Source organism: Leptonychotes weddellii, chromosome 7 (assembly GCF_054177405.1).
Source record: "Leptonychotes weddellii isolate Sample4059 chromosome 7, ASM5417740v2, whole genome shotgun sequence".
In the NCBI taxonomy this organism is placed as follows: domain Eukaryota; kingdom Metazoa; phylum Chordata; class Mammalia; order Carnivora; family Phocidae; genus Leptonychotes; species Leptonychotes weddellii.
This window is the reverse complement of record NC_138375.1, coordinates 114,941,547-114,952,664: the sequence shown is the minus strand read 5'-3', so window position 1 is coordinate 114,952,664 and position 11,118 is coordinate 114,941,547. Positions and strand designations below refer to the sequence as shown.

Sequence of the window (11,118 nt, the reverse complement as noted above, 5' to 3'; positions counted from 1 at the left end):
GGATCATGACCTGAGGCAAAGGCTGATGCTTAACCGACTGAGCCACCCAGGTGCCCCTCCTATGTACTTTTTAAAAGATTTTATTATTTGACAGAGAGAGAGCGAGACAGCACAAGCAGGGAGCCTGATGTGGGGCCCAATCCCGGATTATGACCTGAACGGAAGGCAGACACTTAACCAACTGAGCTACCCAGGCACCCCTCCTAGATACAGTTTTGTCCTGAAGGGATTGAAGAATTTCACTAGAGTCCATTGATCTGAGTTAGAGGAACTTGTTTTTCCAGTCTGGGTTCCCCTCTACTCTCTTTCCCACTTACCTACTCTTGAATCCAGTTTGGTTTCTTAAAATTAATAAAAGGAAATCTCATTTAAAATGGAGTCAGGAGGGGTGCCTGGCTGGCTCAGTCCGTGGAGGATGGGACTCTTGTTCTTGGGATCATGAGTTGTAGCCCAATGTTGGGTATAGAATTTACTTAAATACATATATATATATATATATAGTAAAATGGAATCAGGAGCCAGAAGTGGGAGCTCTTATACCCTACCACTCTTCCTTCATTGCAGATCCCAACAAGAATAGACTTACCTTGCATTCCCCATAGGAAAAAGACTATTTTACTACCATAGCAGGAGGAAAGAATTTCTTCATCCAGCAGCAGCCCAGCCAATGAGAGACTGTCACAACTCAGCCAGTGAAAAGCCACTACACTTAGAACTCCCAGTTTATTCCAATGGGTGTTTTGTTTATAACAAAGGCCTCTCAACTTAGGCATTCCTCTATAAAGAGTGGTCCTCACCTTTGTTCTCTAGACTTGCAGAGCCCTAGCTTGTGTGTCTGGAAATGCAATTCTCTGCTATTTCAGAATAGACCTTTTTTTTTCCTAGCAAAATAACGGTTTTATTTTTAAGGTTAACAGGTTTAAAAAAAATTTTTTTTTTTTTAAGTTGTAGAGAGACAAAGGGAGCATGCAAGCGGGGAGGGGCAAAGGGAGAAGGAGAGGGAGAATTCCAAGCAGGTGCCATGCTCCAGTGCGCAGCCCAACATGGGGCTTGATCCCATGACCCTGAAATCAAGAGTCTGATGCTCAACCCACTGAACCACCCAGGAACCCCTGAGGTTAACAGGTTTAACCATCGCTTTTAAGTAGTCAAAGGACTACTTCGCTGGACTCCTCAAAATTATAGCTCTTATCCTGGATAGCCTTTTTTTTCCTGATATTGCTGGCATTTTAGTCAGCCTTAAAAAATCTAAACTCCTGGCTTCAGCAACAAATTGTAAAATGGCTAGGAATGGAGGGTTGTGACAATAAGCAAGACATAGCGTCTTTACTCAAGGACCTTTCAGTTGGTCAGGGAAATGTGTTAAGTCACACCTAACTCTCAAAGAAGGTAGGGGAAGAGAGGATAATAATGTACAAAATGATGGTGGTGGTGGTGAGGGAGCGAAGAGGCCGGTGATGCCAGTGTTTGAGGAGAGTCTTAAAGGCTACATAGCATATTTCCCCCCATTTTTTTTGGTGATTGTTGTTATAAAAGTAATACATATTAACTGTAAAAAGTTTGGGAAATCCAGAAAAATACCTCATGCAAACAAAAATCACCCCCAGTCTCACCTTACAGATAAACCACTTTTATTAGATTATAATCATACTATACATGGTTTTATAAAACATTTAAAATTCAAAACATTTGTTATAGATGCTTTACCATGTAATTAAGTATTCTAAATTCTGAATTTTAATGGGTGCATTTTTACTAAAATATGATAGATAAGAGGACAACCTCTAGCCACAGACTATGCTTTTTTTTTTTTAAGATTTTATTTATTTATTTAACAGAGAGAGACACAGCGAGAGAGGGAATATAAGCAGGGGGAGTGGGAGAGGGAGAAGCAGGCTTCTCGGCAGAGCAGGCAGCCCGATGCGGGGCTCGATCCCAGGACCCTGGGATCATGACCTGAGCTGAAGGCAGACGCTTAACGACTGAGCCACACAGGTGCCCCCACAGGCTATGCTTCTAATATCACTAGCCACTTAGAGTTCCTGTGTAGGTAAAATGGGGATTAATATCCAGTAGGGATGGTATAAGAGAGAATAATACACACAAAGGGAGAGAGATGGGAAAAGCACCATACAAGTATTATGATTTGACTGGGTAGGTTTGGGCTGGACTGCTGGGGACCTTGGCTCCTAAACTATAGAGCCTCTTGAAGGTTTCAAGTAGAGCCAGAATATGTTCAGTGTAGTTTTTGAAAGTTTGCTTTGGCCACAGTGTGTGGGTTGTATTGGAACAGCTTGACTGAAAATCAAGATCAGAAATGAAGCTGCTCCTGTCATGTAGGTGAATGGTAACATAGGCCTGGGTTGGGAACAGGGAAATACGGAGTTGTGTGTGAGAAACTATAAACATTGGAACCTATAAGATGTCATGATTGATGGCATGTTAGTAGCAAAAATAAAGGAGATATCAAAGTCCAGAATTTTAACTTGGATTACTTTTATTTCCACTATAACAACCTCACTGCAGATTACTGGCATCACTGGCCTGGTTTACTGCAACAACTCCGTTCTTCTCCCTGCAATCAATTATCATCACAGCTGTTGGATTTTTTTTTTTTTTTAAGTAAGCTTTAGGCCCAACATGGGGCTCAAAGTCACCACCCCAAGATCAAGAGTTGCATGCTCCACCCACTGAGCCAGCCAGGCACCCCAGATTTTTTAATTTTCTTTAAAGATTTTATTTATTTATTTGAGAGAGTGAGTGAGAGAGAGAGCAAGAGCACACACAAGCTAGGGAAGAGGCAGAGGGAGGGAGAAGCAGACTCCCCACTGAGCAGGGAGCCCCTGGTATCATGACCTGAGTCGAAGGCAGACACTTAACCAACTGAGCCATCCAGGTGCCCCCCCCGGATTTTTTTTTAACATGCATTCATCTTAAAGCATGAATTGGATCAAATTACTCCCTTCTTTACAACTCTTCAACTGCTTCCCAAGGCCTAACTCCTTACAACGCCTTACAAGACTTATTGCTCTGGCCCCCTCTACTTCTTCAATCTTATCTCTTGCCATTCTGCCTTGCTCACTATAGCAAGCTCATTCCTGCCTCTGCATTTTGTAGGTGCTGTTCCCTTTGGCTAGAGCCCTTCTTCTTCCCATTTTCTCTCTCTGTATAGCAGCTTTCTCATCCTTTGGATCACAACTTAAATGTCACCTCTTGTCCTGACCATCCTAACCAAATCAGGCTCTATTCTCTGTCTCAGTACCAATACTTCAATAGCACTGACCAAATTTTAAACTTAAAAATATATATTTATATACATTTTTCTTTTGTTTCCTCCACTGTAAAATTCACAGTAGGAAGATACCTTGTCTGTCCTGTTCTGTTTTTGCTGGTGCTTAGCAAGTACCTGGCATAAGGAAGGCACTTGATATTTGTTGAATAAATTAATTAATCAACAAATGAAGGAACTGGTGAGGTCATTCAGCAGAAAATATGATGAAAAGATGGGTTTTAGAGTAGAAGGTGCATCTCTGATACTGTGATGCTAGGGTGTTTGTAGAGGGTGTAGGGACAGAGGGAGGTATTTGGGGTTAGAAAAGGAAAATGAATTGGCATTTGATTTTGTACTTTCAGGCAGATGGGGCCTGACAAATTACACTATTAGGTCTATATCAGATGGGATACAATGTAGCATAATAGTTAAGAACCTAAAAGAATTAGGGGCGCCTGGATGGCTCAGTTGGTTAAGCATCGGCCTTCGGCTCAGGTCATGATCCCAGAGTCCTGGGATCGAGCTCCCTGCTCAGTGGGGAGCCTGCTTCTCCCTCTCCCTCTGCTACTCCTCTCCTCTCCCCCAACTTGTGCTCACTCTGTCAAATAAATTTTTAAAAATCTTTTTTTTTTAAAGATTTATTTATTTATTTGACAGAGAGAGACACAGCGAGAGAGGGAACACAAGCAGGGGGAGCAGAAGAGGGAGAAGCATACTCCCTGCAGAGCAGGGAGCCCGATGCGGGGCTCGATCCCAGGGTCCTGGAATCATGACCTGAGCTGAAGGCAGACGCTTAACGACTGAGCCACCCAGGCGCCCCTAAAAAAATCTAAAAAAAAAAGAACCTAAAAGAATTAAAGACATAATTTAGAAACAAGTGCTAGTAATGTGGCTTAGCTATACTTGAAATATGAACTTGTAGTAGTGAATTGATGAGAGGCAAAATAGTCAGAAGATGGGAAAAGATGACACTTTAAATTCATTCATTCAAAAACATTTAACGAACACCTGTTAAAGGTGAGGCCCCAAGTCAAGTGCTGAGAATACAGATGTGAAAAGGACAGATCCTTGGTCTCTACTCTCTGATAGTCTAAACAATGAGACACATATGAAATAAAAAAAAATACCTTAGAATGGGCAGGATATGTATAGAATTTTATCCCACTGAAGAAAGGTAAACATAGCCCTAAGCACTTAACAATGATGAGAGGTGCTATGAAAAAAAGTAATAAGCAAGATAAGAGGGTTAGAGTGAGCAGGGAGGGTAAGCTATTGTATGGGGTGTTCAGAGAAGGGGTAAACAATAAGTTAACCTGAATAAAGGCTGAAGGGGTGAGAGATTGAGCCACCTGTGTATCTTGGGGAAGAGCACTGAGGGATAAGAAGTAAGCAAGCGTGAACGGCAGGCTTGTGGTTGGGTAGGTAGAGAAACAGCAAGTGTGTGTGCAGCGGAGTGAGTGAGAGAGTATGGAAGATGAAGAGAGGTAGTAGGGCTAGGTCATGTGGGACTTCAAAGGTTGAGTAGGACTTTGGATTTTACTCAGTGCGAGATGAGAAAAGCCATGCAGAGAAACTTGATGGAACAGGCACAGGGAGCAATTACAGGTGTTGGGGTAAAGGAAAATAAAGACAGAATAAGTATTTAGGAGCTCAGTTCAACATGTAGGATGGATTGGAGAGAGGCAAACCAGAAAGGCTATCCCAGGAGTTCCACTGCAAGATGATGAAAATTAACCAGTGGGTGGTGAGAATGGCAAGAACTACATAAAGATGAAAAGTTTTCAAAGAAAACATGGGATTTGCTGGCTTGGTGTGAGAGGAGTGTTCTTGTGATACAGCTTTGGAGCTACTGACTTTAGATACAAACAGATGTCCTGCCAGAGGCAAATGAGGCCTAAGGAACTGTTCTTAAAATGGAGTCACAAGAGTTTCAGAACAAACCTATTGTTTGTAATTGAAACCTTTTTTTTTTTTTTTTTTGGTTTGAAATAGAACACATTTTTATTTATTTTTATTTTTTTAAAAAGATTTTATTTATTTATTTGACAGACACAGCGAGAGAGGGAACACAGGCAGGGAGAGTGGGAGAGGGAGAAGCAGGCTTCCCGCCGAGCAGGGAGCCCGATGCGGGGCTTGATCCCAGGACCCTGGGATCATGACCTGAGCCAAAGGCAGACACCTAATGACTGAGCCACCCAGGCGCCCCTAGAACACATTTTTAAATGATTAAAAGACCTAAAATAATTCCCCCATTCTGAAAAGTAAACAGAATTGTTCCAGTTTATCAGCTGACAATTCAACAGTGATGAGCAGGCAGGCAAAGGGGCCCTAGTGTGTGAGCCTGAGTCTACTTCTGCATGTCAGCAAATATTATTAGGAATGCCTGTCTACCTCTTTGGGTCTAAAATAAATAATCAACTTTAATGGACCATTCTTTGTATAGTGCTGTCTCCTTGCTGAGACTCTGGAGTGTCATTTGTTTTTTTGTTTGTTTATGATCTTAAGTAGGGTTGAAGGCTTTGAAAATAATGTACAGAAAATCTGATACATACACATATGAAGGGTGTATCTGTGGCAGAAGGGTCCTGTTGTTCTGGAAAACAAGGATAAAAAGGTAGAATATATTATTGACATTAGTTTAGAAAAATGTATGGTACTGTAGGATAGATACAGGTAGTTAACTAAAAAAGATCAATACCCTTAACAACTGGTAATAGCACTAATAATTTTTCCTTGATAGGTAGTCACACTTCAAGAAGTCAGAGAAGGATTTGACAATGTGTGGATGACACTTAAAAAGACAATTAAGTTTTTAACTATGCTGTCTCACCTCAATTCCTTAAACTTAATTTCCTATTGTCTCTGAGGGTGGGCAGATGACAAATGCTGCTTTTCTCCTCAATATTTTAAAACTATGTTGAAAATGTAAAAAACACCTGAAAAGACTTAACCATAGTTTTTTGGGGAATAATAACAACACTGGGGGGGGAGGGAGGAGGGGACAAATTTTATAAAAAGCAGTATTTACTTACTAGCATATTATTATTTAACCTTATTTATTTTTTTAAAGACAGTTTTTGTTTTCTTTTTAAAGATTTTATTTATTTGATAGACAGCCAGAGAGAGAACACAAGCAGGGGGAGCGATAGAGGGAGAAGTAGGCTTCCTGCAGAGCAGGGAGCTGGACAGGGGGCTCGATCCCAGCCAGGACCACGGGATCTGGATCATGACCTGAGCCGAAGGCAGACGCTTAACCATCTGAGCCACCCAGGCACCCCTATTTAACCTTATTTAACCAACCATGATTTATGTTTTTTTCTTTTTAAGATTTTATTTATTTATTCATAAGAGACAGAGAGAGAGAGAGGCAGAGGGAGAAGCAGGCTCCCCGCTGAGCAGGAGCCTGATGCGGGACTCCATCCCAGGACCCCAGGATCATGACCTGAGCCGAAGGCAGACGCGTAACCATCTGAGCCACCCAGGCACCCCATGATTTATGTTTTAAAATGGCTAATCCTATTAGTTTTTTTCCCCTCTGAACACACAGATATTGCTTCAACAGAACAAAGTCCAAAGAAAGCTTGATTTAACCAAATCAAACTCCTGTGCCAAGGTCAATAAACCAATTAAGGAGTTGCATTAAAAAAAAAAAAAATTAAACTACGGCAAGTTTGAGACCAGGTCTAAGCATCTTCCCCTTTGAAGAGTGACAGTGATTTTCTGTCTGACCTCTCAGGAAGTTAGTTTCTTTCTGAGGTCTGTTTTCTTTTAAAACATTTAGAGGCTTGTGTTGCTTATATTTTTAAGTGTTCTTGGGATATATGATTTGGGATTTTGTTATAGGGAAACAGTTTGACTAAAAGTATCATCTTTCAGGGGCACCTGGGTGGCTCAGTTGCTAAGCGTTTGCCTTTGGCTCAGGTCATGATCCCAGTGTCCTGGGATCGAGCCCCACATCGGGCTCCCTGCTCCGCGGGAAGCCTGCTTCTCCCTCTCTCACTCCCCCTGCTTGTGTTCCCTCCCTCACTGTGTCTCTGTCAAATAAATAAATAAAATCTTAAAAAAAAAAGTATCATCTTCATCCTAAAGAAACCTTTGTACTTGTATCTTGTGCAAAGGAGTTTAATTGTTTAACACCAAAAGGGCAAATACATTTTCAGTAAGGTTCTGAGGCAAATGATAAAAACAGGGTTAGGATAAAATTTAACCCTTAGTTATTTGATTTTTACTGTTTGCTTTTCAGGTCTGACACAGTGGTTTAACTCTTGCTCTAATGATTATGTAATATAACATTATACAGTATAAATACAGTATTTCATAGTAGGTATTTGATATTAAATGAATTAAGATCTACTTCACCCTTCACCAGTTGCAAAACCTTTCCCATGACATTTTTTAAAAAAGATTTGTTTACTTGAGAGAGAGAGAGAAAACACTAGTAGGGAGGAGAGGCGAGGGAGAGGGAGAAGCAGACTCCCCCTTGAGAAGGGAGTCCGATATGGAGCTCAATCCCAGGACCTTGGGATCATGACTTGAGCCAAAGGCAGACACTTAACTGACTGAGCAACCCAGGCACCCTTGGCATGATGTTTTAATCAACAGAACAAATCTTCAGTTTAAAGAAGAACTTTGTCATCAGCTCAGGGCAGGAAAAACCTAAGTAGAATGAAGGTAGCTAAAATGGTTAAGGAGATCATCAATTAACTGTACTATCCTATCACTCCGGTTTCTACCTCCCCTTAGCCTCAAAAATAAAAAAAAAAGTCTACTTGGAAAAAAAAAAGTCTACTTGCCCAGAAAGGAAATTTGAATGTTTTACCTTACTGTAAACTCTTAGAAGAGGAACTAAAACTGCCATTTAAACCTGCTGTTCAACGTGATGTTAATGAACTTTCGCGTGACTATGCTATGAATCAGCGAGTTTCAAAATTAAAATTAGTTCTGAGTCGTCCAGTCAAAAAACAAAGGCTTCCTCCTCGATTTGATTACACTTTTAACACACGTACATAATAACCCCTTTAAAAAAAACAAAACCCTACAGTTTACACCTGGAATATGATGAAATGTGAAATGAAATACTGCGATGAATATTCATCAGTTCGGCTACCAGAGGTATAGTCTCAAGAGAGGACGATGACGTCTGTCGTCTCAGGTAATCCTCACAAACGCCAGGAGCGGAACTGTCAGTCCCACCCCTCGAAAGTGGCTACTGAAGCCCTGCCTGCCCTCAGATTCTGGCCCTGCCCGCGAGATGACGTTCATTACGGCGGGGATTTCCGTAGCAGTGACACACGCCACTTCCGGCCGACGGTAAGACTCAGTGACGTGGCAGGCGAGGTCGAGCACGGTCCTTCGGGCTGGGACACCCGGAGCTGTCAGGTGGCCTCTGGGCCGCTCCGAGGGGAGAAGAGAGCGTCGCGACCGCGGTAGCGGCGGCGAGCCCGGAGCCGGAAGTGCCACGTGTCCCGATTGCGCCTGCGCGGCCAGCGGCTGACAGGCACTTCCGGCCGGGGCCTCTCTTCTCTCTCGTTAGGCTGCCGCCGTCCAGCCCGGCGTTCTCGGCCCCACCGGTCCGACTTCCAAGCCTCAGCTCCCAGGCCAAGCCGTGGCCGCTCGCGGGCTGGGAAGAATGCCGCACCGTGCCTAGGGCATGATGCGCCGCCCTCTCTCCTCCTCGCCTCAGTCCTGAGTCGGTGGTTCCTTCCCTCCGCTTCTAGCAGTCGTCTCTCAGCTCTTCGTTTGGCGCTGTCGCAGACCCCGACCATTCCCTTCCAACCCCGACGCGCACCGTCGTCATGTCCCAGCCGGGGATACCGGCCTCCGGCGGCGCCCCAACCGGCCTGCAGGCCCAGAACGGGGCCTCCTCGGCCTCGGGGTCTCTCTACACCAACGGTAAGTACCGCCCGGGGGCGGGCGGCTGGCGTGGCCTGGGCCCGGGCTCAAGCTGACCTTTGGTTATTGCCGTTGCCTGTGGCGACAGGAGAGGGTGAACTCCCGGCCGGGCAAATGAGCGGGTGGTGGTGGGCGCCTGGGCCAAGGAGACCGCCGCGAATATGCAGCCGCAACTCCGAGCTCGTCTTAAGTGTCTCATATTTATTTATTCATGGGTTCAGTGAACAATTAATGAGCGCTTGCTGAATAAGACACGCTGGGTATACATGGGTGAAAGGTACAGATTCGGTGCATACCTCAGTACTCGCATGCAAGACTTATAGTGCCTGTTTATGTGCTTTCCCCTCCTTGCCACTTCACCCTGTCTTCCAGAGAGCAGAGCTCAGGGACTGATTGATTTCAGTTCCACAGGGCCTGAGGTGGGGTGGGGTGGGGTGGGGGCGTACCCAGTCTGAATTTGTGGAGATAAATGAATGATTGTGCTTTTGGCAGTCCCCTTTAAGGCCTGCTCGTGTCTCCCAGAACCTTACGCGAATTGTACTTAGGCCACCTGTTCAGTTTTTCACCTTTGAAGAACCAAATAATAGGGGACGATCTCCTGTTTAATTTCCAGAGGTCTTTACTCACTTGGAAAAGTGGTTGGATATAGCTCTGAACCTCCGTCGAGAGTGTACATGTGGCACTACACTTTCTCACTTGGTGTGAGAGTTTTATGCCTCTTCTAGGAGTCTTTAAATTGTCCTACGTTGCGATTTGCTAAACTTACTATAATTGTTATATTAGAGAAAGATTTTTCCCAATATCTTGCCAGATTACTGATTTACCAGTAAATCTTTGGCTCATCGAAACAAAACTAGTAGAATAAAACTAATATACTTAAATTGCCCATTGTAATCTAAGATTTTTGTGAAGTTCGGGAAACTAGCCAGTGACTCAAATACCTAATTTACATTGTTTTTAGAGAAGACTAGTGTTTTCTTTACAAAGAAGTCTCTAAAAGACTTTTAAAAATGTCTGAGTAGGCAGGTATGTAGGCAGAAGCAAGAATAAGTGTCAGCACAGTAATGGTGTTAAGTCGAATGAATTGTTCCTTCTCATATTTGTTTTTTTTTTTTAAGATTTTATTTATTTATTTGAGAGAGAGAGACACAGCGAGAGGGGGAACACAAGTAGGGGGAGTGGGAGAGGGAGAAGCAGGCTTCCCGTGGAGCAGGGAGCCCGATGCGGGGCTCGATCCCAGGACCCTGGGATCATGATCTGAGCTGAATGCAGACGCTTAACGACTGAGCCACCCAGGCACCCCTCTTTCTCATATTTGTGGTAACAGATTATGTAAACTTTATTTGATTTTAGGCTATTTAGTAACATTTACACTGAGGATGAAATGATTATAAGACTTTCACTTTAAGGCAAAAAAACCCTTAAGATGTCATATGGTTGCAGACAGCCTCTCCTCTCCTGTCCTGCCTGCTGCTCTCTTGCAGTGTATTCAATAAACTTCTGTATCCTTAGGGAAAAAAAAAGTCATATGGCTATGGCTTTTTCTTTAAATCTATAAATTGCAATTTTACATGAGCTTTAAATGGCAAATCCTGCAAATATGCTTGTAAGTTTATATATAAGTGTCGTTGTGATAATTTTGAAATACTAAAGGAAGTTAGCCACTGCTATGTAGTATAAAAAAATTTGTCACTCTTGATTTGATCATGTCCAACAGACATTTGTTGCACACTTTCTAAATTGTGTCCTTGGGAATGTAAAAGAAAACAGTCCCTGTATACACGTTGCCCAGAGCCAATTGAGGATTCACTTAGAAAAGGAAATCCTAAGACTACAAATAGCCTTTTGAAGATACAATTTTGAAAGTCTTTATAATCCCTATTTCTAAAGCTTTTATAGAATTAGTCTCAGTAAAATGGCTGATGGCCTGTACTGGGTTTCTTTGTTGTTCATCC

The 11,118-nt window shown here is 43.0% G+C and overlaps 1 protein-coding gene and 1 long non-coding RNA gene across 3 annotated transcripts in view; one reads left to right on the top strand and one right to left on the bottom strand.

Annotated features, from left to right (window-relative positions):
• Positions 1-1,816: 1,816 nt before the first annotated feature.
• Positions 1,817-8,710, bottom strand: LOC115940158 (uncharacterized). The gene is made up of 3 exons (XR_004074949.2): positions 8,320-8,710; positions 5,824-5,864; positions 1,817-2,575 (listed from the first exon to the last, which is right to left on the bottom strand). It is a non-coding gene; the product is annotated as an uncharacterized LOC115940158 (long non-coding RNA).
• The window catches only part of SEC24A (SEC24 homolog A, COPII component), a 67,542-nt gene continuing 65,132 nt past the window's right edge, over positions 8,709-11,118 (top strand). For both annotated transcript variants that reach the window (XM_081827053.1, XM_006731016.3), the window contains exon 1: positions 8,709-9,163. In XM_081827053.1, the coding sequence (XP_081683179.1) occupies positions 9,067-9,163 (97 nt within the window). In that variant the 5' untranslated portion in view covers positions 8,709-9,066. The remainder of the gene's footprint in view (positions 9,164-11,118) is intronic.